Source organism: Geotrypetes seraphini, chromosome 14 (genome assembly GCF_902459505.1).
Source record: "Geotrypetes seraphini chromosome 14, aGeoSer1.1, whole genome shotgun sequence".
Taxonomy (NCBI): domain Eukaryota; kingdom Metazoa; phylum Chordata; class Amphibia; order Gymnophiona; family Dermophiidae; genus Geotrypetes; species Geotrypetes seraphini.
This window is the reverse complement of record NC_047097.1, coordinates 49,411,238-49,437,466: the sequence shown is the minus strand read 5'-3', so window position 1 is coordinate 49,437,466 and position 26,229 is coordinate 49,411,238. Positions and strand designations below refer to the sequence as shown.

Sequence of the window (26,229 nt, the reverse complement as noted above, 5' to 3'; positions counted from 1 at the left end):
GCTAACTAGAATGGGATGGTGGGAAGGTTGGCCTTTAGGAAAATAAATTTTGTAATACAGATTGGCCTAAGTGCCCATGCCGCCTGGAGAAAGACTTCAGACAATAGTGAGAAGTGAAGGTATGAACTGAGGACCAGGTGGCAACTTTACAGATTTCCTCAATTGGAGTTAATCTGAGGAAAGCTACAGAAGCTGCCATAGCTCTAATTTTGTGGGCTGTGACACGACTCTCCAGATACAATCCAGTCTGAGCATAGCAGAACGATATATAGGCAGCCAGTTGGAAATTGTTCTCTTAGAACAGGATTTCCCAACTTATTAGGATCAAATGAGATGAAAAGTTGAGATGTTCTATGTGGCTTTGTCCTGTCAATGTAATAGGCCAAAGCACGTTTACAGTACAGAATATGGAACGCCATTTCTCCTGTATGAGAATGAGGCTTGGGAAAAAAACTGGAAGAACAACTGAGTGATTGAGATGAAACTCTGTCACAACTTTCAGAAAAAACTTGGGATGTGTGCGTAGAACCACTTTATCATGGTGAATAACTGTAAAGGGTGGATCTACCACCAAGGCTTGTAACTCACTGACCCTTCAAGCAGAAGTGAGAGCGATAAGAAAAACAACTTTCCAGGTAAGAAACTTAAGATGAGCTGAAGCTATTGGTTCAAAAGGGGGCTTCATGAACCTGGAAAGAACTTCATTAAGGTCCCAGACTACAGGAAGAGGTTTGAGAGGTGGTTTCACACTGAAAAGTCCCTTCATGAACCTGGAGATCAAGGGATGAGCAGAAAGAGGTTTTCTCTCAACTGGCAAGTGAAAAGCTGTAATAGTACCGAGATGGACTCTAATAGATGTGTGATTTGAGTCCAGAGTCAGACAGATGAAGTAGATAATCCAACACCAGTTCCACTGACAAGGAAGTTGGATCGTGATGATGGTGAAGAAGACACCAGGAAGAAAACCTAGTCCACTTTTGTTGATAGCATTGTTGTGTGGCTGGTTTCCTGGAGGAGTCAATAATATTGCAGACAGGCTGGGAGAGATGTAATTTATACGGATTCAGCCCGAGAGAAACCAAGCTGTCAGGTGTAATGACTGCAGGTTGGGATGTAGAAGAGATCCTTGATTCTGAGTAAGCAGAGTAGGAAAAATTGGCAGAGGAATTGGCTCCCTGGAGTTGAGTTGAAGTAGAAGGGAGAGCCAATGCTGCCTGGGCCACCAAGGAGAAATGAGAATCATGGTGGCTGACTCTCATTTGAGTAGTCTTTAGTATGAGAGGAGTGGGTAAAAATACTTAAAGAAACATGTTTGTCCAGTTCAGAAGAAATGCATCTGCTTCCAGACAGTGAGGAGAGTATAGTCTGGAGCAGAACTGGTGCAGCTTGTGATTGTGGGGAGCTGCAAATAAGTCCACTTGTGGAGTGCCCCAATGAGCAAAAGAGTGGATGAAGAGCTGCAGAGTTGAGAGTCCATTTGTGAGGTTGAAGAATTCTGCTGAGGTCTGCTAGGGAATTCTTCTCCCCCTGAATGTAGACAGCCTTTAAGAAAACATTGTGAGCTGTCACCCAAAGCCAGATTTTCTGAGCTTCCTGACCTAACAGGAGAGAGCTCCTCCCTCTGCAGTCCATTGGAGAGATCAATCTACCTGCTTTTAAATATCAGCAACAGTGGGAAATCAACTGCTTTTACACCTCAGCAGCAGCGGAACTATCCGCAACTACCAAGAGTCCACAGACCCGATCCAACCAAGAGTGTGAGCTCCACCTCCCTCTGCAGTCCACTAGGAAGATCAACTGTTTTTTACACCTAAGCAGCAACAGGACCAGCCACCATTACCGAGAGCCCTTTGCCCTGATCCAGCCAGACAAGTAAGCTCTTCCCCCAGCATTCCGTTGGAAAAATCAATATGCTTGCTTTTAAATATCATCAGAAGGAGGAGATCAACTGCTTTTACACCTAAACAGCACCAAGACCAGCCGCCACTATCGAGAGCTCCTCCCCTTATATCCCGTTTAAGAGATCAATCTACCTGCTTTAAATATCAGCAGCAGTAGAAAAACAACTGCTTTTACATACAAGCAGCAGCGAGACTTACCGCAACCACCAAGAGCCCACAGACCCGATCCTGCCAGGATTGTGAACTCCTCCCCCTGCAGTCCATTGGAGAGATCAATCTGCCTGCTTTTAAATATCAGCAGCAGTGGAGATCAACTGCTTTTACACCTAAGCAGCAACGAGACCAGCCACAACCACCGAGAGAACACAGACCCGATCCTACCAAGAGTGTGAACTCTTCCCCCCCTGCAATCCGCTATGAAGATCGACTGTCGGCTCCGGGCGGCTTTCCCGCAGAGGAGAGAATCCTGCATTCACCGTGGGCCTCATCTGGGGCAGCCTCCTTGGAGCGGCTGGGTCACGGGCAGTGTGTCTGGGAGGGAATGCATGGATGGGAGAACATCGCAGGGGAGGAGACATAGACATCCTGGGACTGTCGGCCAAGTCTCTTCCCTGAAGAAGCCCTTTTTCTGGAAACGTCATCGCTCCTCCTAAACTTACTTGCTCCACTTCATCACCGACGCTGAAACCGTGGATTGAAGACAAAGTTCTATTTTATTTTTCTTTCCAGCTTATGATTTATCTTTAATCTTATCTATTGTTTTGCATTTTGTCTTTGTTTTGTTCTATTTCTATCATTTAAATTTCTCCAGAATTCTACTGTTCAACGTCTCCCCCTTCTGCTTCTATTCCTTTCTCTCCTCTCTTCTACCTCCCAAAGTATTTAGATCAATGCTGTCTTGTTAAAATGTTTATTTTATTTTTATTTTTCCTCTAACTCTACTTTTCACTTCTCTATTACCCTCCAGGTACTTTAGTTAGATTGTGAGCCTTCGGGACAGTAAGGGAATTTTTCAAGTACCTTTCCTATTTCTAATCTTAATGTATATTTTCTGTAAACCGCTTAGAACCTAACGGATGTAGCGGTATATAAGAAATAAATTACATTACATTACATTACATTACATTGCTACTTGATTGTCTGTGTGAAGGAGGATGACTTGAGGACTCAAGAGGTGTTGAAAAGCTTTGAGAGCATAATATATTGCTCAGAGCTCCAGCAAATTGATGTGAATTTTGCGCTCCCTGGAAAACCAATGACCTTGAGTTTGAAGCCTATCCAGGTGCATCCCTCCAGGCATAATGAGATGCATCCGTCATTATCACCTTCTGGTGAGGGGGCAAATGAAATGAAAAAGTAGACCTCTGGATAGACTGGAAGAGGTTATCCACCATTGAAGGGACTGCTGAAGAGATGATATGACTGATATATGTTGTGATAGACGATCTGTTGCTTGAGACCACTGAGAAGCAAGGGTCCACTGAGGAATACGAAGATGTAGCCTTGCTAGTGGAGTTACATGAACTGTGGAAGCCATGTGGCCTAGGAGAACCATCATGTGTCTCACCGAGATGGTGTGCATCTTCAACATCTGTTGACAAAGAATTAGAAGAGTGTCCAGGCGATCTGGAGGAAGAAACGCTCTCATGAGTCGGAACTAGGTGAGACTTGAGGAAACTGATTTCGAATCTCAAAGCTTGTAGGAATGAAATGGTCTGAGATGTTGCTAGAACCACCTCCTGTGATGAAACAACTTTGATCAGCCAGTTGGCCAGATAAGGAAAGACTTGAAGACTGTGGGATCAGAGATATGCGGCCACAACAATCAGGCACTTTGTAAAAATCCTGGGAGTAGGTGCCAGGCCGAAAGGAAGAATCTTGTACCGATAATGATATCCACCTACTTGAAAACAAAGGTATTTGCGGTAAACCCAATGAATTGGTGTGTGTGTAGGCTTCCTTGAGATCCAGAGAGCATAGCCAATCGTTCTGATACAGAAGTGGATAAAGAAGGGCAAGGGAGAGCATCTGAAATTTCTCTTTGACTAGAAATTTGTTGAGATCTCTGAGATCCAGAATGGGTCTTATACCTCTTGTTTTTTTTCAGAATTAAAAAAATATCGGAAGTAGAATCCCTGATTCTGCTGAGATAGAGGAACTTCTTCGATGGCATTTAGAAGAAGGATGGATTGAATCTCTCAAATGAGAAGACTGTGCAAGGTCCGAAACAGACTCTCTTGGAGGATGATCTGGAGGAAGGATATGAAAGTGGAGAGCATACCCCTGACGAAAGATGTCTAGGACACAGAGATCTGTAGTGATGAGCTCCCACCGGTTGATGTAATATCGAAGTCTTCCTCCAATCAGCTAAGGTAGAGATTTGAGAATGGGAACGTTGGCCATGCCCTTGAGGAACACGTCAAAAAGGCTGTGTATGTTTTTATTGAGCAGCCTGTTATTTAGGTTGTTGACGTGGTTGCTGCTTTTGCTTCCTAGGTTGAGGAGGAACAGGAGGCGCAGGTTTAGCAGTATATCTGCGTTGATATGATGAAGCAGGCTGGAAAGCTCTAGGAGGTAGAAGCATTTTTTTTGTTTGACCAACATATCCCTGGTCTCGTGGGTAGACAATTTTTGAGTAGCAGTGTCCATGGATGGTCCAAAAAGTTCATCTCAAATGCAAACTAAATCCCACTAAAGGGTAACTGAAAGAGATCATGGAGTAAAATGGTCTCAGTAACCCGCTTCAATAGGGATGATTCAATCCCAGGATATCTCAATCCAATACCAAGTCATTCAGGGTTTAAAATTACCATCACTGAGCAGATTACCTCCACCTCCTTATTTGTGTGACCAATTTTTACTGTATAAATTCACGGAGACATAGTAATGGCACCATTCTTCACCAGACACTGTGGTCAGGTCGGAGTGGTTAAAACCAGATAGATAAGAAAGGGAGGTTTGAGCGGTTTTATTGAAAGGTAGTAAGGATATTAATATGCTGTAAATTGCAGGGACTAAGCATTTTCTCTGTTTAATTTATAGGGAGTGGTAGCCTTGATAAAACCCTTTAAAGTTAGATGGGTTAAATAGCAGCGGTCCTAGTACAGATCTCTGCAGCACTCTACTTTTTACTCTCCTCCATTGAGAAAAATTACCATTTAACCCTACCCTCTATTTTCTATCCAATAACCAATTCCTAATCCACAACTGAACTTTGCTGCCTATCTCATGATTCTTTAATTTTCTCAAGAGCATCTTATGAGGAATTTTGACAACATAAGAACATAAGCAATGCCTCTGCTGGGTCGGACCTGAGGTCCATCGTGCCAGCAATCCGCTCACGCGGCGGCCCAACAGGTCCAGGACCTGTGCAGTAATCCTCTATCTATACCCCTCTATTCCCTTTTCCAGCAGGAAATTGTCCAATCCTTTTTTGAACTCCAGTACCGTACTCTGCCCTATTACGCTCTCTGGAAGCACATTCCAGGTGTCCACCACACGTTGGGTAAAGAAGAACTTCCTAACATTCATTTTGAATCTGTCCCCTTTCAACTTTTCTGAATGCCCTCTTGTTCTTTTATTATTCAAAAGTTTGAAGAATCAGTCCCTCTCTATGCCCTTCATGATCTTGTAAGTCTTTATCATATCCCCTCTAAGTCTCCTCTTCTCCATGGAAAAGAGACCCAGTTTCTCCAATCTCTCAGCGTATGAAAGGTTTTCCATCCCCTTTATCAGACGTGTCGCTCTCCTCTGAACCCTCTCGAGTAACGCCATGTCCTTCTTAAGGTACGGCGACCAATATTGGACGCAGTACTCCAGATGCGGACGCACCATCGCCCAATACAACGGCAGGATAACTTCTTTTGTTCTGGTTGTAATACCCTTCTTGATTATGCCTAGCATTCTGTTTGCCTTCTTAGCGGCCGCTGCGCACTGTGCCGTTGGCTTCATTGTCATTTCCACTATTACCTCCAAGTCCCTTTCTTGGGTACTCTCATTTAATAACATCCCTCCCATCGTATAGTTGTACCTCGGGTTTCTGTTTCCCACATGTAATACTTTACATTTCTCAACAATGAACTTCATCTGCCATCTCGTCGCCCATTCCCCTAGTTTGTTCAAATCCCTTTGCAATTCTTCGCAGTCCTCTTTAGTCCGAGCTCCACTAAATAGTTTGGTATCGTCTGCAAATTTTATTATTTCGCACTTCGTCCCTGTTTCTAGATCATTTATGAATATATTAAATAGCAGCGGCCTGAGCACCGAGCCCTGCGAGACCCCACTCGTGACCCTCCTCCAGTCCGAGTAGTGGCCCTTCACTTCTACCCTCTGTTTCCTACCCGCCAACCAGTTTCTGATCCATCTATGTACATCTCCTTCCACCCCATGGTTCTTCAGTTTCTAGAGTAGGCGTTAATGGGGCACCTTGTCAAAGGCTTTTTGGAAATCTAGATTTATGATGTCTATGGGGTCTCCTTTGCCCATCCGTTTGTAAATTCCTTCGAAGAAGTGCAATAAGTTCGTTAGGCACGATCTCCCCTTGCAGAAACCATGTTGGCTGGTTATCAGAAGTTCGTTTCTTTCAAAATGTTCATCAATGTTTTCTTTTATCAGTGCTTCTGCCAAACAAATAAAAAAATAAGGAGTGTCTACCTCTCTGTAGGGGGCACCCAAACAAGCTGCAATCAATATTAACAAATGGACCTCAAAATCCAAAGGATAGTCTCCTGAAGTACATAGACTTGGAACAGGGAGATAAATGACTATCATGGGTCCAGCTCCATAAAAAACTCAAGAGAAAAAACCCCTGCAAAGGAGGAAAAAACCTCTCAGAGCTAAAAAAAAAAAAAAAAAAAACCAAAAACCCCAGCTTACCTTTATCCACATGTTTATTCACACCTTCAAAGCAGACCAGCAAATTGGTGAGGCAAGATCTCCCTCGGTTGGCTCTATACCATTAATGTCTACATGTTCCACAATTTTATTTTTTATAATTGTTTCTCCTATTTTGTCCAGCACTGAAGTCAGGCTTACCGGTCTGTAATTTTCTGGATCTCCCCTGGAGCCCTTTTTTAAAAATCAGCTCAACTTGGCCTCCTTCCAACCTTCAGGTACTACGGACTATTTTAGCAATAGATCACTAACAGCAGGTCAGCAATTCCACATTTGAGTTCTTTTAATACCCTGCATGTATACCATCTGGTCCAGGTGTTTTATCACTTTTTAACTTGTCAATTTAGGTTAGTACATCTTCAAGATTCATGGAGATTTATTTCAGTTCCTCTGCATCATCACCCTTGAAAACTATTTCTGGTTCAGGTAGATCTCTTATATCTTCCATAAAGACCAAAGCAAAGAATTCATTCAGTCTCTCTGTTATGGTCTTATCCTTCCTTAGCACCCCTTTTGCTCCTTAATCATCCAACAGTCCCACGATTCCCTCACAGGTTTCCTGCTTCTGATGTACCTAAAAAAATGGTTACTATGATTTTTTGCCTCTTTGGCAAGTTTCTCTTTACATTCTTTCTTGGCTTTATCAATACCTTGCATCTAACTTTCCAATGCTTATGTCATTTGGATCTAACTTTCCAATGCTTTCTTCATTTGGATCCTTTTTCCATTCTTTAAAGGATGCTTTCTTGGCTCTAATAGCCTCTTTCATTTCACCTTTTAACCGTTATGGTTCTCATTTCCTCTTTTTCCCACCATTGTTTTGGTCTGATTGGCCCAGGCACCTTAGGCCCCACCTGTGCGCGGGGCTTTTGTACGGCTGGGCCAATCCGGCCCCATTCTGGAGTCGGCTGCCTGCCGGACGGGCGGGTTTGGCACCCGTCTGTCCGGCCAACTTGGACAAGGTACGAGGAAGGGGGGTGGGGGGGGGTCGTGGGGTCGGCCGGGGGGGTCACGGGTCGGCAATTGGGGGTTCTGGGGGGGGCGATCGTTGGGGGGAGGGGGGTTCCATCGATGGCAGGAGGGCCTGGGACATGGTCTAAGTCACAATGTCCAAGTTCCGTCTAGACTCTGTTGTAAAACTTTCAGTTATAAATGCTGTACGACTAAGTCTAAGCCAGCCCATGTCCCGCCCTCGACACGCCTCCCAAAATGCCCCATTTAACTTTGGACGTTGAGCGGCACTATGAAGGCCTAGGTCGTTTTTAAATACATCCAAAACCCGGTTTTATTCTCAGCGCTTGGACGTTTTTGAGAAATGTTCGTCCAAGTGCCGACTTAGGCCAGTTTTTGGACATTTTTCTCTTTCGATTATAAGCCCATAGCTTGCATCTTGTACACTTGTCTGCAGTTTTTTCCTTGTTTTCCTTTGTGCTGTTTTTACCTCACTGCAGATTGTTTTGGATTTTCCTATTTTTTTTTAAATAACATCCACACCTGGTTTACAGTCCTAACCTTTGTAACTGACCCTTTCAGTTTTTGGTGTTTTTTTTAACTATTTTCCTCATTTTATCATAATCACCTGTTCGAAAATAAAATGCCGCTAAAAAGATTTATTTTCCAACATCACTTCAGGTATCAGCTCAAATTTGATCACATTTTGATCACTGTTTCCTAGCAGACCCAACGCTGTTACCTCCTGTACTATGTTTTTAGCATTCTACTAAGGACCAAATCTAAAATAGCCCCCCTCTTGTCAGTTCCTGGGCCAGTTGCTCCAAGTAATAGTCATTCATGAGGTTTAGGAATTTTACCTCCCTAGCACTCTCTGATGTAATATTTAACCAGTCAATGTTGGGGTAATTGAAATCACAATCACAAAAAGTACAATAACAGGTGTTACAATCCAATAGGTATAGACAAAAAAACACCTAACAATGCAAAAGCAAGGCATTGGGGAGGGTTATGAGGAAGGGGAAGATAATAAGCTCTTCTGCTGAATTTCATCAGGTGTCAGCTAATTAACCCCCCCCTTTTTTTACAAAACCGTAGCATGGTTTTTAGCGCCGGCTGCAGCAGTAACAGCTTCAGTGCTCATAGAATTCCTATGAGCATCAGAGCTATTACTGCCGTGGCCAGCACTAAAACCCACGCTCTGGTTTTGTAAAAAGGGGGGGGGGATAATTATATACTGTACTGTTTCAGATTTTTAAATTTGTAGTTTGTCAAATTGTATTTTGTATTTCTTACCTTTTCATTCTTTTAAGGCTGCATTTTGATTAAAATTTTATTAATTGCATGGGTAAAGGTATGTTTATTTTTCTTTTCCCCCTCCCCTCCCTACTGCAGCACCTTTCTTTTTATTGATTTCAAATATAGTATCAAGTATAACTTGTACCCATTGCAGCACCTTGTGACTCTGGGCAAGTTACTTAACTCTATTGCCCGGATGCATAAGGAGCTACAGTGGGGAAAAAAATAATAATAAACAACTACCTTTAATCATGTGATTAATTTAGATTAAAATGCTACCCCATTATTTATGGATTCAGAGGCAGATCCATGTGTTAATCTATTTACATTTACCCTTGAAATCCTTTCCAGCATTTAACTTGAATTCTCTTCTATGGGAGTCAGTACTGCCAAGATAAAACTATTTAAAGCTATATAAGCTTCTATAAACTGCAGTTCTTAATAATCATTATTTATTTGTTGATTTTCAATACTCACAATCTCCTTTAGTCTTTCTGCCTCAGCCTGCTCTTCATGATAAAATTCTGCTTGTATTTGCTCAAATTCTTCACGCTTCAGCTGCTCCTTTTCAATATGTTCCACAAGCTATTGAATTTAAAAAAAATCAGAAAGTAATACAATTAAAAATATGGCATCTTTTTTTCAAATTATATATGCATACAGCTATTTTACTTTCTAGTAACTAAAAAGAGATATGTTCTTACCCTGGTAAGCTCTTTTCCAGTAGATAGGTGAGACATTCAAGACCAATTGACACAATTCAATCACTAACTTGAAAATAAAATCATTTACCCTATCTTTGTTGTCTGGTGATTTTGTTTTTGAAACCATCTTTTTCCAGTCTCTGGCTGCTTCCTTTTGTCTGTGCTCTTAACTGTGTATCCAGGGCCACCTTATCCATTTGCTGTTTTTCTCTCCTTCACTTTCTGCCATATATCCATCTTTAGCATTAACTTTTAACATTAACATTCAACTTTCTTCCATTTTTCTGCTTTCTTCTCAAAATCTATCTACTTTTCCATGTCTTCCCTTCCCATCTATCCATGTGTACCATCTCCTACCTCTTTCTACTCCCCTATTCCCATCTATCCATAAGAAGTCTTTTTATCTCCTCTGTCCTGCACCCATTGCTGTGCACCATCTCCTCCCTCTCCCATGGTCAGACAACTCTGTCTTCCCCCTTCCCCCTCATATGGTCTGGCATCTTTCTCCTTTCCTTCCCATAGCCTGGAATCTCTCTTTCTTTCCCTCCCTCTTCCCAAAGTCCAACAACTCTCTCCTTTCTGTGGTCTGGCATCTCTCTTTCCCCTCCTTCCCCTTCCATTCCGTGGTCAGGCATCTCTCCCTCACTCTCCTTCCCATTCCAGTGGTTTGACATCTCTCTCTTCCCCATGCATCTCTACCTCACTCCTCTCCCACCACCATGTCCAATAATTCTCTCTCCCTCCCACTCTCTACCCAACAATTCTCCTCTTTCTTCATCGTCTCATGTGCACCATCTCTCTTTCCCTCTCTCAGACACCCAATTCTCCCTTTCTATTCCCTCCCTCACCTCAGCATCTCTTTCCCTCACTCTCTCCATTTTTCCATTCTATGGCTCATGCTCCCCTCTCCTTCCCTTCATTCTATGTTCCAAGTTCATGCTCCCTCCCCCCTCTTTCTCTCCTTCCTTCCTTCAATCATTTGTCCAAAGTTTGTGCTCCCTCATTCTCTTGAGTCTCAACACGCCCCTATCCCTTCCTCCATTCAGTGCTTCAACTAGGTGCCTCCCTCCAGCGGGTGTTTACCTTCTGGCCTGCTCCCTCCTCCTCACTGCCATAGTCTTTTCTGTGCACAAAGCCGCGGACAGCGGCTCCTACGCGCGTCCCACGCCTAATCCGGAAGCTTTCTTTCCGACATGAGACGTGGGACATGTGAGGAGCTGCCACCCACGGCTTTGCGCACAAAAACAATTGCGGTAGTGAGGAGGAAGGAGCCGGTGAGAAAGTAAAATACCCGGGGGCGGCAATGAGGAAAACGCTGCATTGCCCTCAAGCCAGCGCACAGTCACTGCGGGCCGCATAAAATGGCCAGATTCGGCCTGCGGGCTTTGTATTTGACACCTGTGTTCTAGACAGTAGGGTTATTTCCCTATAGCTGCGTGCTGCTGCAGAAGGCATTCACTCAATTTTTCATTCTGCCTCTGTTATACTTCACTGCACTCTCTAGCTCCACCTTCAGTTAGTACCCAAGCACGTAGAGCTACCCAGCACATGTGAAGTAGAAGCACCTGTAGCAACAGGCTTAAATAAATTGTTCTGCTCAAAAAGTGCCTAAATAGTACCATTAACTGCCAACACAAGCTGGAAAGGAGCTCAGAAACTACTCCCCAATAAATTGAAACATATATACAAATTCTTCCCAGCCCTCTAGGGCAGATAGGCATCCAAGAATCAGCTTGGAGAAGCATAAACAGACTGAAAAGTAGGCAGGTGTAGAAAGGACAGGGCAGGAGTCTAGAATGTCTCACCTAACTACTGGAAAAGAGCTTACCAGGGTAAGTACATAATCTTTTTTTCAAGTGCAATAGGTGAAATATTCTAGACAGTAGGGACATACAAAAGCAGTCCCCCAAAAAGCTAGGACAGGCTTGCTGCACCGACACTTAAGACCAAGGATCCAAAGGCAGCGTCCTGTCTTGCCGTCACGTCCACTCTGTAGAACTCAGCAAACATGTGAAGAGAAGACCACGTTGCCACTCTGCAAATCTCTTTAGGAGAGAGAGATTTAGCTTCAGCCCATGAAGAAACCACACTCCTGATAGAATGCGCCTTGATGGAAACAGGAGACTTTCCCAGAAAGAATGTAGGCTGACAAAATGGTCATAAGAACATAAGAACATAAGAAATGCCATCTCCGGATCAGACCTTCGCTCCATCAAGTCCGGCGATCTGCACACGCGGGGGCCCTGCCAGGTGTACACCTGTCGTAATTTATAGTCCACCATATCCTTACATGCCTCTCTTAAGGAGATATGCATCTAGTTTGCTCTTGAAGCCTAGGACGGTCGATTCCGCAATAATCTCATCTGGGAGGGCATTCCAGGTGTCAACCACTCTCTGAGTGAAGCAGAACTTCCTGACATTAGTCCTGAACCTGTCCCCCCTTAGCTTCATTACATGTCCTCTAGTCCGTGTCAAATTGGACAATGTAAATAATCTTCTCTGCTCTATTTTGTCGATTCCTTTCAGTATTTTGAAGGTCTCGATCATATCCCCACGCAGTCTCCTTTTCTCAAGGGAGAATAATCCCAGTGTTATAAGTCTGTCCTCATATTCCAGTTTTTCCATACCCTTCACCAGTTTTGTTGCTCGTCTCTGCACCCTCTCCAGCAGTTTTATATCCTTCTTTAGGTAGGGAGACCAATGTTGGACGCAGTATTCCAAGTGTGGTCTGACCATTGCCCTATAAAGCGGCATTATAACTTTCTCCGATCTACTCGAGATTCCTTTCTTTATCATGCCCAACATTCTATTTGCCTTCTTTGCTGCTGCCGCGCACTGTGCCGACGGCTTCAGGGTCCTATCTATCAGTACACCCAGGTCCTTTTCTTGTTCACTCTTCCCCAGAGTTGCACCTGACATTGTATACTCGTATTCCTTATTCTTATTGCCTAAATGCATTACCTTGCATTTCTCCACATTGAACTTCATCTGCCATTTCTCCGCCCATGTTTCTAACCGACACAAGTCGCTCTGGAGTTTCTCTCTATCCTCATGCGATCTGATCGCCCGGCATAGTTTTGTATCGTCTGCAAACTTGATGATCTCACTGGATGTTCCTTCCTCCAGATCATTGATATAAATATTAAAAAGGATCAGCCCAAGTACCGAGCCCTGGGGTACACCACTAGTCACTTTCTCCCAGTCGGAGAACTTCCCATTTATGCCCATTCTCTGCTTTCGGTTTTCCAGCCATTTGCCTATCCATCTTTGTATATCCCCCTCTATGCCATGGCTTTGTAGTTTCCTGAGAAGTCTTTCGTGTGGAACTTTGTCGAACGCTTTCTGGAAGTCCAAGTATATTATGTCCACCGGCTTCCCACTATCAATTTGCTCGTTCACGGTCTCAAAAAATTGGAGTAAATTCGTCAAACATGATTTCCCTTTCCTGAATCCGTGTTGACTGGGTTTCATCAAGTCGTGTGCGTCCAAGTGCCGGACCATGCTATCCTTGATCAGTGCTTCAACCATCTTGCCGGGGACAGACGGAAGACTCACAGGTCTATAGTTGCCCGGTTCCCCTCTCGATCCTTTTTTGAAAATTGGGGTGACGTTCGCTATCCTCCAGTCGTCCGGTATCTGTCCAGTTCTGATTGTCAGGTTTGCAAGTTTTTGCAATAACTCTCCGATTTCAACCTTCAATTCCTTTAAGACTCTCGGGTGAATTCCATCTGGTCCAGGGGATTTGTCACTTTTAAGTTTGTCGATCTGATAGTATATCTGGTCTAAGTCCACTTCAACTGTGGTGAGGCTGTCTTCTATTTCTCCTGCAAACACTTTCTCCGCTTCAGGTATTGTTGAGGTGTCCTCCTTCGTAAAGACGGATGCAAAGAAGGAATTTAGTTTGTCTGCGATTTGTTTATCTTCCTTGATGTACCCTTTTCTTCCCTGGTCGTCCAAGGGTCCGACTTCCTCTTTTGCAGGTTTTTTCCCTTTCACGTATCTAAAGAAGGGCTTGAAGTTTTTGGCCTCCTGGGCTATTTTTTCCTCATATTCCTGTTTTGCATCTCTCACCGCCTTGTGACATTTCTTCTGATCATCTTTATGTTTGTTCCAGGCTTCGGTTGTCTTTATGTATTTCCATTTTTTGAAAGAGTCCTTCTTTTCTTTTATGGCTTCCTTCACCTGTTTGGTAAGCCATGCCGGTTCTCTTTTGCTCTTTGATCTCCGATCTTTGGAAATCCTCGGAATGTAGAGATCTTGTGCTTCTGTGATAGTATTTTTCAGTAGGGACCATGCCTGATCTACCGTTTGAAGTTTGTCCACCTTCTTTTCGAGTCCTTTGGATCCATCTGGAAATCAGGGCCTTGGAAGCGGGAGCGCCCCGCTTAACTGAATGAGTCAGCACAAATAGTCAGAGAGACGAAACTCATTGGTGACCTCCAGATAACGCACATCCAGGTTCTTCAACAGGTAGTTCTGTGTTTTGGAATCTGTCGGTTGAAAGGCAGGCAAACACACTTCCTGATTAACATGGAAATCCAAAACTACCTTTGGCAGAAAGGAAAGGACTGTCTGAAGGGAAACCCCCGCCTCTGAGATACGGAGGAAAAAGTCCCTGCAAGATAAAGCCTGCAGCTCCAACACATGACGCGCTGAATTAATGGCGACCAGAAAAACGGTCTCGAGTGTCAAGTCCAAGAGGAAAGACTCTCGAAGGGGTTCAAAAAGAGCCTTGGTAAGGCTAGACAACATCAAGAATCTAGCTATATCCGGATGAGACGCCAAGGAAGACCAACACTCCTGGGATCTAAAACAGGAGAGCCCGGCCACTTGGAACTGAAGAGAAGCCACAGAGAGGCCTTTATCCAAACCAGTCTGAAGAAAGGTGAGAATCATCGAGATCGGTGCTGAATAAGGGTCCACCTGGTCCTGGGCACACTAATGTTGGGAGGCAATCCATACCTTAGCGGAAGCCAATACCGTAAACAACTTCATAGACTTCAGAACAGAATCAACCACCAGGGCAGAATATCCTTTATGTTCTAAGTCTGAGTGCTCAAGAGCCATGCCATAAGACCAATGTGACCCAGATTCCTCCATAGATACCAGACCCTGCGTGAGACAGTCCGGATAGGCGCTCAGCTGAAGGTTGTGACATTTGTGCAGATGCATCAGATATGCGTATCATGGTCTGCGAGGCCAATCTGGAGCCACCAGAATGAGGTGGCCCAGATGACCTGCGATCCTCCGAATAACCTGGCTGAACACCGGCCAAGGAAGAAAACACACAGGAGAATCTCTTGAGGCCACCAGAGCGCTGAGTCCCACGCTGCTGGGCTTGGATCCTCAACTGAAGAAACAATTCACTTTCTTGTTTCTTGCCGTGGAAATGAGGTTAAAGTGGGGCCAACCCCAGGTATACCAAATGAATCAGAGTAATTATTTGATGTAGAGTTGTTGAAAACAACCTTGGATGAGCGATCCTGAAAATATGATTTGAACTAATTCAATACTTGGTCTGAAATGTCAATGGAGGATAATCTATTGATAAGTAAATAATGGTCATCAGTGTCAAAGGCTGAGGATAAATCGAGTGATACCAGAAGAACAGATTTGTGATAATCCAAATAGTACTGAATATTAGTTGTAAGGCCGATCATGGAGTATTCTGTCAAATGGTTAGTCCTAAAGCCCATCTGATTGGGATGTAGGACATGTGTTTTGTCAACAAAGTCAGTTATGTGATTGAAAATGACCTTTTCTACTCTTTTAGCAAGAAAGAGAATGTTGGCTATAGGTCGGTAGTTTGATTCGGTTGCAGTTGATTCTTTAAGATTTTTTAATAATTGGATGGATAACTGACTCTTTCCATTCTTTCGGGATGAATCCATTAGTTAAACTGTTTTCAATCAAAGTCTGAATAAAAGGGCAAAAAAAGAGAAATAACGTTTTAAGAAAAAAGGGGAGATTGAATCAGAATTTGAGCCCTAGGAGATGACGGTCTGCCCAAAGAAAAAGAAGGTGAGCTTCCTGAGCCAGAAGAGTGCTCTTGGTTCCTCCCTGGTGATTGATGTAGGCTACTGATGTCGCATTGTCAGAGAAAACCCGGACCGCTTGGCCTCTAGTGTCTTCTGCAATCTCATCAGAGCTAGTCGAATGGCTCTGAGTTCCAACCAGTTGATTGACCATTTTCGCCAAGAGGGCGTCCAGCACCTCTGAACAGGACAACAATTAGAATGGGCTCCTCAGCACGATCCAGGAGGCAATGTATAGTGGTATGCCCCTGTGAGAGAAGCATGGTCCAAGGCAGCAAAGAATCCTTGTGCCCAGCAAGAGAGTAAAGCATACTCAAGAGGACACATGAGCGCCCTTGCCCAAGGAACTACATCTAGTGTGGCAACCATGGATCCCAGAACTGGAAGAGAATCCCATGCCGAAGAAGCCAGCCACTCTAGAAGGGAAGAAATCTAGACACACAGCTTCTACCTGCAGGCTTCTGGTAGATAGAACCAGCCCGCCACCCTGTTGAAAAGGACTCCCAGATATTCCAGAGACTGAGTGGGAGGCAGGGTCCACCGTGTGTCATCCCTTGGTCAGTGAGAGAGCACTGATCAGCCAATCATCCAAGCAAGGGTGGACCTGAAGACCCGTCTTTTGTCACTACCACCATCACCTCAGTGAAGGCCCGGGGCACTGTCACAACCCCAAAGGGCAGAAACGAGAACTGGTAATACTGTTCCAGAATATGAAAACACAAAAAATTTGCGGTGGGCCGGAAAATGGGAATGTGCAAGGATGCACTGCTGCAATGACCGAATGCACAGTCTCCATTCAGAAGCAGGGAATCTTGATAGCCGCATTCATGTGCTAAAGATCCAGAATAGGCCTCCAATCTTCTGAGCCTTTCTTTGGCACTATAAAGTATATGGAGTATCTGCCTGAGCCCGAGAGGTCGAGCAGTACTGGCTCTATAGCTTAAATATCCAGCAAGCTCTGAACGGTGGTTTAAATCCCAAGCACTTTGTCTGGGCAACCTGAACGACAGTCCATGAAACAATCTTGCAGAGGTCGAGCAAATTTCAGCTTGTAGCAAGACCAAATAATGTCCAAGACCTATCTGAAGAGGAGCATCCCTTAGCCTGGCACCACTGTGCCTCTTCAGCAGGAGGCGCAGAACTGGAGGTGGAAGGCTGGGAATGCCATTATACAATCATCGGTAGCCCTGTGAAAATCTCTGCGACATGGCACTCGCATATGGTCAGAATCGCTGTGAGCCACAAAAGTAGAACAACCAGAACCCCAGGAGGGTTTGGGCCATCTCAGAATCCACGAGGTCGTCCAGACCTTTGCCAAACAATAACTGCTCCTTAAAAGGCAGTCTAGCCAAAGAAGCCTTGGATGTGGAATCACCAGTCCACAGTCTGAACCAAAGCATTCTGTGGGCAGAAAAGGAGTACAATGACACCTTTGCCAAACTCACATAAGGTCATACAGTGCATCCACCATGTAATCTATCCCCACCAAAAAATAAAGTTGAGGAGGGAGAACCACTGCCTCATTCTCTAGTGTGCACATTTGAGACAGGCGCGTGCAATAAAAAATGTTGCTTAGGCAGCTTTAATGCCTAAAGCAGCTGCATTAAAGAGTTTCCCAAGGACCACATTCACACAGCGGTCCTGCATATCTTCTAACACTACACCATCCACACTAGGGAAAGAGGTACGTTTAGCCACCTGCGCCACCAAAGAATCCTGCCTGGACTGATCCTAAAGTTGCCGATGCTCCTTTGCCAGGATACCAGTGTGACATAACTAGCAATTTTCAGAGCACCCTCCAGAGAGTCAAACTGCTCCAAGACCAGAACGCACATATGAGGGTGCCAGAGCAAGGTAGCAGACTGCAAGAACACACCACAAAGCCAGAAGGAAGAAGTGGACAGAGTAACCAAAAGGACCTTCTGCAAAGATTCAGAAATAAGGTCCGGCAAAGCCACAGACTCAAAAAGGGTAGGATCTCGAGAGCTTTACCAGGCTCCAAAAACCCCAGAGAGATCCACAGATCTAGCACACTGTCCCTTATCTCTCACCCCGGGAAGCACTGCACCTGCAAATAAGGGGTCAGCAAGCAAGTCATCTGCATCAGGATCCCCCAGATCAGGGTCAGGCAGCACAAGCACAGTGGTAGGGTGAATCAAGGATATGTCCAAAGGAGCAACACCACTAAGAAATAACATGGAGGCAGACTGGGACTGCGCAGGGGGAGAACACTGGTTCTGAGTCAGACCACAAAAAATTTAAAACATTCAGAAAGAGTATCTGGCTCCTGGGGGATAGAGTTACCCTAAGGTGACTAAAATTTGCGTTTCCAAGGCTGCAAAAGGGCCACGGTCTGGCAGATGGAATTTACTAGCTGTGCAAAGCCCTGAAAGTCATGAAGGCCACCCCATCTGGCTAGCTGAGCATTTGGTCACCTGCTTCAGCGGAGGAGAGGCTAAGCTGGACGCTGCGACCCCCATGGCTGCGCCACGCGGCTCATGATACAAAAATGCTCTAAAGACATTAAATATGCACAATCATGGCAAGAATCCACACGAGGAGAGTCCAAGGACTTCATCCTAGCAGGTTTCTAGGCAAAATTTGCAGTTTTGAAGAAACAGGGAGCTTTACAAAAAAAAAAAAAAAAAGATCACAAAAAAAAAAATCCAAGATGGTTGCCGTCAAAAAAATTAACGCCAAAATTGTGAAATTTTTCATACTTCCCAAACTCTAAAAACCACAATTTTTTGGGAAACACTCAAAACCCACTTTTCAAACCTCCCCCAATTTCTCTCACAAGATGTCAGCCTGTGTACTCACTGTAACCTGACAGAAGTTCTGTGCTGTAGCCTTCTTTCAGCTCTCGCAAAGTAGCTGGATGAGAAAATTCACTGCTGGGAATGGTTCTGTAAAGCTGATTTTCGGGCTGCCAGTCAGACTCCTATGTCTGATTACACCTCCACCCTGCAGACCAACGGATGTGCACCAGTATGGGCAGACGATGCAGCTGGCACCCTGCGAGACACCACCAAGCCTTCTAAGGGCACCTAACAGCCTGTGATCGACCCCTGATTAACAGTAGATGAGACCATCTCAGGGATAACCCTGAGCTCCAGAGAAAACTATACAGGCTGGCTAACAGGTATCCAGAGGGATCAGCCTGTCGCCTATAGACTGAAGTATTTAATTCTCAAGCAGGCAGAGCTTCAAATTTGCTTCAAGCACTAAATTACTTAAAAAGGGGACAAAATTATATCAAATTAAAAACAATAAAATGGGGAGAGCAGAACAAACACTCCTGCAGGCACGCGTGCAGAAGGAAAGAACTGAAGGTGGAGCTAGAGAGCCCAGTGAAGTATAACAGGCAGAGTGAAAAATCCTGAGTGAATTCCTTCTGCAGAAGCACACGGCCATAGGAAATAACCCTACTGTCTAGATCAGGGATGTCAAAGTCCCTCCTCGAGGGCCGCAATCCAGTCAGGTTTTCAGGATTTCCCCAATGAATATGCATGAGATCTATTAGTATACAATGAAAGCAGTGGAGGCAAATAGATCTCATGTATATTCATTGGGAAAATCCTGAAAACCGGACTGGATTGCAGCCCTTGAGGAGGGACTTTGACACCCCTGGTCTAGATCAGTGGTCTCAAACCCTTTGCAGGGCCACATTTTGGATTTGTAGGTACTTGGAGTGCCGCAGAAAAAATAGTTAATGTCTTATTAAAGAAATGACAATTTTGCATGAGGTAAAACTCTTTATAGTTTATAAATCTTTCCTTTTGGCTAAGTCTTAATAATAATATTGTAATTTATAGCTAAATAGACATAAGATCAAGAAACTAAATTATTTTACTTTTGTGATTATGATAAACATACTGAGGGCCTCAAAAATAGTACCTGGCGGGCCACATGTGGTCCCCGGCCCGCAAGTTTGAGACCACTGGTCTAGAATGTCTCACCTATTGCACTAGAAATTACATTAAAATTACTCTCTCTTCAATACCTTATTTTGAAGCACCAATTTTCTTGCTTCAAGTTCTTGGACTCTTGCCATTCGATCTTCTTCTCTCCTCTCTTTCATGTTTGCGTACTCCAGAATCATCCTGTCTTCCTCATCCATTTTTTTAAGCTCTCGCCTTCTCCATTGTGCCTGCTGCTGTTTAAATTCTTCAATATACCTTTGAGTTGCATTAATTTTTTCTAACTTACGTTGCCTCTCCCTGCACAGAAAAAAGTTGAAAGCTTTATTTCCTTTTTATTTTCTATTTTCCCTTCATATCCTCCAATCTAGACAGCACGCTTAGGTGATTTTCAGGTACTTATGCTGGCCTGAAGTCTCCTCCGATGAAAACAAAAACAAAAACTGTGGATACAGATGTTCTGGAGATAATTTATTAAACACTGACATATAAAACCATAAAAATTCAATTTAAAAAGTACAATGATAAAAAATACTGTGATAAAAATCCAACCGTACCCTACACGGTCCGTGTTTCGGCAAACACGCCTTCCTCAGGGGTCCAATGGTTTGCAAACTCACATATAAAGAATTGGACTGAAAACAGTCTATTGTCTTTAAACATGTGAGAAAAGAACACCGCAGACAAGCTGAAGTAACACTGTTCCTCAACACCATTTCAGTCAGCAGGAGTTGCTACAGTACAGACAGCAATTTTTGCTTCCTTCCTGGGTTCTAAAATGCTGCCACTATACTACCCCTCAAGCAGTGGCATAACAAGGGTAGGAGGTGCCTGGGGCAGAGGCACCCTGCCCTCCTCTCCACCCGCCATACGTGCACCTTCACTCCCCTGTACCTCTTTAACTTCGCCAGCACAAACAGTATTTCCAACTGGCATTTCCATGCTGGCTTAAGATCTCCCTCCGAGGTCACTTCCTGGTTCCGCAACCCAGAAGTTACTTTAGAGGGAGAGCCAAGGCCAGTGCAAGCAGCAGGTTGGAGATGCTGCTCCTGCCAGCGAAGAGTTAGAGGTACAGGAGGGGGGGGAGAAGAGGAGAAGTGCTGCTGCTCCCCCGACACCGCCCAGGGCAGTCTACCCCTCCTTTACTATGTCATTGCCCCCAAGCCCTGATTATCTTACAGTGGTATAGCTTGAACCAAGCAGCTAGCTGGGATGTTTTTATCTTGTCAGCTTTACTAAGAGAAATCAAAAATCCAAAATTGTATAAACTACACCTGAATTTACAATACTCTTATTTCCTTTTTTAAATTTTCTTCCCCCGTACTTTTTTACGGAAACAGTGGTAGATGCGTGGAACAGTCTCCCGGAAGAGGTAGTGGAAACAGAGACTGTCTCTGAATTCAAGAGGGCCTGGGATAGGCACGTGAGATCTCTCAGAGAGAGAGCAAGAGATAATGGTTACTGCGAATAGGCAGACTAGATGGGCCATTTGGCCTTTATCTGCCATATGAAATGACGTAGGATATGCCACTTCAAATGAATGCACATTCCAATTGACCACACCACCGATATTTACCCAAGGACAGATCCCTGCAAGGCCTAATGGGCCCAGGCTCAGAGGCCAAAATGTAACCACACCCCTCAGAGCCCCTAAGAGCCAAAATGTAACCACATCCCTGCCTTACTTTACCCTTAATTGTTTAGTCGCTAAATGGGTCATTTGGCCTTTATCTGCCATCATGTTTCTATTAAACCATGTTAAGCTGGTTGGACACCAATATTCAGCAGTACTTAAACAGGAAGTGCTGCTGAATATGAACTCTCACCACTGTGACACTGTCCAGGCAATGCTGGAGTCTAGAGTGAAGTTGGGATAGTCCTGGAAGTTATGCAAGCACCAGTAATAATCAATGCCAGTGCCCATATACCTAACTAGGAAAGTAGGTACACATAAATAGCAGTCCTAATTTTGCCCACTAAATATCACTGTACCTGGATAACTTCCAATCCTGGTACCCAGATGTGTATGCCTAAATACATTTCTGAAAGTGTTTGGCGGTAGTGATATACTTTTTAAAGAAATCAGAAAAAATAATGCTGCCATGTATAATCTTTGAAGACTTCATGGCCTTATTTTTAGATCTAGAAATAAAGAAGCAACTTGAAATGTCTTGAAAATCTTTGAATGGCAATATCCAATGAGCCAGGAGAATATCACTTTATTGAGTGGTCCAACTCAAAAACAGACCCAACATGGTCTGTGTTTCAGTTCAAATGCCTTCAATGGGTTCCTATGTAATCATATAACAGAACCACATTTGAGTTTCACTAGTGAATATATAAAGCGCTGGCACAAGTACCCTTCAGTAGCTTTGTTGGCAGTTGTCAGGCTGCTTAACAACACAATTTTAAGTGCTGTACATCCTTTTAGGAATTCTTGATGTTTCCAATGCAGTCTGCTTCATTCTTCAGCTCCAGACAATATGAATGGCGACTGTAGCAGCAGAGAGAGGGATACCCTTGATAAAGCATTTCCGAAACATGTTGGATATATAGTACCCCTGGCCAACGGAACAGATAACACAACCAAGCTCTAAGTTAAGTTCTTTATTTATATGAAATTTAGAAATTATATTTAAAAATTATATATGAAAGATGATAAAGAAGACTGAAGTAACTGTAGTTAAGATCGATGACAATTGTACACAAAAAGCTTGAAGACAATGAAAGCTTTTTGAGTCTTGTGTGGTGTCGCTGCGGTCTTGGTGAAAACATTACAATTAAATGGGATGAAAGTGATTTGCCAATTATCCAGTGATAGATGCGATATATTACATTACATTAGGGATTTCTATTCCGCCATTACCTTGCAGTTCAAGGCGGATTACAAAAGAATTATCCAAGATGTATTATAGAGTGTGCACTTAAAATGGAGGCATTTGATGCAAATTATCTGTATGCAGGAGAGAATATCTGTAGTGTTAAGCACCCAGACAGCTGTCAACAAAGCCACTGAAGGATACTTGTTACCAGCGCTTTATATATCTGCTAGCAAACCTCAAATAAGGTTCATTTATATGGATTACAAAGGAACCCTGATGAAGGCATTTAAGCCAAACCACTGACAGTGTTGGGTCTGTTGTTTTTTTTTTTTAGTTGGAATGCTCAATAAAACATTATTCTATTGGCTCCTTGTTTTGGTTGCTTCCACTCCTTTTCAGGAGCTCCTTTGTGTTTGTTTTGTGGGAGTGTGCTGGTCTTCTCTTTGATCCTTTCAAGGGATCATCATCCATAAATCCTCGCACTTCTCCAAGATCAGAGTGGCTACTAGAACTCAACATTTCTAAAGAAACAGTTGATTTTTTTTTATATAGAGTTATTTCACATTTTTGGTGCACCAGTAAACGTTTGTACCACTAAAAAAAACATTTGAAAGTAAAATGGCAACACCATGTAACAGCTGCAGCTCAAAATTCTTTAGTAAAAGCTACATCCTGATAAAAATATCAACTGTCAGTTGATAAAAGAAACTGTTTCCTTATTGTTTGAACAATATGCTGATTTTTGAACAACTTACGCTTGGTCTTCTTCGTAGATCTTTCTTACAATTTCATCAATTAGTCGTTTATCTCGTAAGAATTCCTTGTAAGCTATCTGCTTCTTCTGTTCCATTTCCTCAAGCTGTCTCTCTAATCCTTGTTGATAATTTATCTTGTCCTCATAATATTTCTTCTCTTTCAATCTCTCTTCTTCTGTTCCGTTTTCAAATACTTCCTTCATTTGTCGGGCTAGTTCAGAATCTTGTCTCTATTTAACATCAACATATTGTCAAATACACCAGATAATGTTATTCTTTGCTAGTCAGTTATCAGTGTCTAGTGGCCTTTCTTGATTACAAGAATTTCCTCTTCAGATAAGTCTTGGATTCAGATGTGGTTTCAAAAGCTCAAACACAACAACATTTTCAGATAAATCATTCAGGGATTGTTTACTAAAAGAATGCACTAACAACTTGAATATGCATTTGATCTGTACAAATATCACAATCTGAAAAACATTTAGGGGTCCTTTTACTAAGGCGTGTTAGCCGTTTTAGCGCACGCTAAACGCTAACATGTCCATTATAGTCTATGGACGCGTTAGTAAAAGGACCCCTTAATTTCTTCCATGACAAATATAACCACTTAAAAGTTTTTAAAACTTTCTAATCTGTATTATACAAAGCCCAATAGTGCGGGTCACTATGGTAACTGCCCCAATACTCATAGGGATTTAAAGAGCTTCAGGGCTTTTGCCGCACAGCTTTGTAAAAAGGGGGAGGAGGAGAATAGTATTAAAAATTTGTGCAGTATTTATATTATAGATACTCTAAGCATCCAAAAATTCTTTTAGATCTTTTCACCAGAAAATTTATGAGCCTCAGCCCCACCACTTCACCGCATCAAATATCTTTCGTAGTGGTGAGCTTTGTGTGGTCATTTCCTCATCAGCTCTTTCCTAATTTTTAAATCATTTTCCTTTTACTTTAAATCATTTAAAGTGTATCGTGCTATATGCTACAGTTCTTCTATTCTTATCTACAAAGTGCTTAGTCAATTCATTTTCTTTAAAACCAAGTTCATAAAGATTTAATAAATATTTTGAAAACTTAGCTTTATGTAGCTGTTATTTAAAGCTTAGTTCATCTGTCTTCATTCCAGTCTTTATTTAATTAGCTCGGTTTGGGAGGGTTGGACCCAACATGTTTCGCCCACTGCTGTTTCAAGGGTCCTCCCACAACTGCCAATATCGATCCACCTCATACAAAGACAACAAACCCTCCCTAATATCTCCACAATCCATTCAGTTTTAAGATTGTCTCCATTCTACATATTTATCCCAGACTTTATGGTATGCACTCAATATACAGTCATGTGAAAATTAGGACACCCCATGAAACATTCAGTTCTTTCTTAAGAAATGTTCACATATCGATGTCAAATTTTTTTTTTATTTATCTCTGGAAAAGAAAGTGATGCAATTGCAGGTAAACAACAAAACTTTTCTTGATTTACTCGTGAAACAAAAGATATCCACAAAAACGTGTTCGCTTGGACACTAGGTGAATATAATCTAGCTTAGCTCGAACTCTGTGTAATTCGGGCCTATGAGCACTCTTCCAAGAGGCAGCTAACACCAAGCGGGCTGCTGTGAATAACTGCAAGACAAACAAGTGCTCATGTTTTGTAAATCCAGGTATGGGAGCATTTAACAAATAACATGCCGGCAATAATGGGCAATGTTTCCAAAGGATTCTCACTAGTAGTTTTTCTACTTCTTGCAAATATAGTTTTATGACTGGACACCCCCACCATACATGACCATAGTCCCCCTGTTGGCCATTTACCACTACGGGCTGACTACTAACCCCCATATATTTTTTGAAAATAGACATTATGAATGTATAATCGGCTTTGAATATTGCCCATATACAGTGTGATTAGCAGAATAAAAGTGATAAACTAAGTTATCTATATCTATTTCACTAACCTACAGATGCAACAGAGGACAAGAAACAGCCTAGGGAAATGGTTGTGAATGATGGCAAGCAATCAAGGCCAAATCACTTAAGATACTCATATTATACATGGAGCTTGCTTGGAATACTGTGGAGGCAGCATTCACAGCTGCTGAAGAAGGAGGTGCAACTACATTATATGATAGAAAACAAAACAACTTACCCTCTCTTCATACTTTAAAGCTTCTTTCTCTGCCACCTGTTTAGCTCGTTCCTTGTTCAAATAAGCAGACTTTAACCTGATTTCTAACTCTCGAAGTTCTTCACTGTGGGAAACAAATCACTCATTTACTATTGTTCCTAACTTTTCATTACTGTATACTGGGATGCTATATGGTCATGTGCTTAAATTATTCTGTTCCTTTATAAACATTTTAATACAAATATACGTTTTGAGTCTCTCATCTATATAGTGATGTTTACTATGTCCAAAGCCACTGGTATCTTAACTCCTAAGTCCAGTAAGAAAACGTATTGAACATACTGTAGGTCCGAGTTTAAGAGTACGAGTGCTTCAAGTTTACAGCAAACTGAATATGATGGCAAAACAAAATTAATCAGAAAGGTTCCCAACATAAAGCATGGTATGCTATATGTGCTGTCCTGGCATTTCATGCGAAGATGGCTGACAATGAGCCCTTATGCACTCAGCTGCCAACCCAGAGCATTTGAAGAGGCACATGGAAAGAAAAGATAATAGAAAGAAAGAAGCATTTTTTGTGTCCACTTTACATTAAATATTTTCCTCTATACTTTATGTTTTAGTTTTTAACCTCCTTTATGTCCAGAAGGATAGCTAGTTAAATGAAATTCCTTCACTCTCCGCCTCTCAGCAGCACTTCACCAACAAGGGGTGCCACAATAGCAACAGCTGCCTTTTCTTTCAGATAAAAGACTCAAATTTGATTGTGTTGTACCACAGCCAAGTCATGAAGCTGACATCAGTCTAATTTTAAGTGCCTCTCTCTG

At 42.9% G+C, this 26,229-nt stretch overlaps 1 protein-coding gene across 1 annotated transcript in view; it reads right to left on the bottom strand.

Moving 5' to 3' along the window:
* MNS1 (meiosis specific nuclear structural 1) overlaps window positions 1-26,229 on the bottom strand; it is a 122,058-nt gene that overhangs the window by 47,342 nt on the left and 48,487 nt on the right. The window contains exons 4-7 of the mRNA XM_033920494.1: window positions 25,424-25,526; window positions 23,281-23,510; window positions 19,787-20,003; window positions 9,522-9,629 (exon numbers count right to left, since the gene is read on the bottom strand). Coding sequence (XP_033776385.1) covers window positions 9,522-9,629; window positions 19,787-20,003; window positions 23,281-23,510; window positions 25,424-25,526 — 658 coding nt within the window. The remainder of the gene's footprint in view (window positions 1-9,521; window positions 9,630-19,786; window positions 20,004-23,280; window positions 23,511-25,423; window positions 25,527-26,229) is intronic.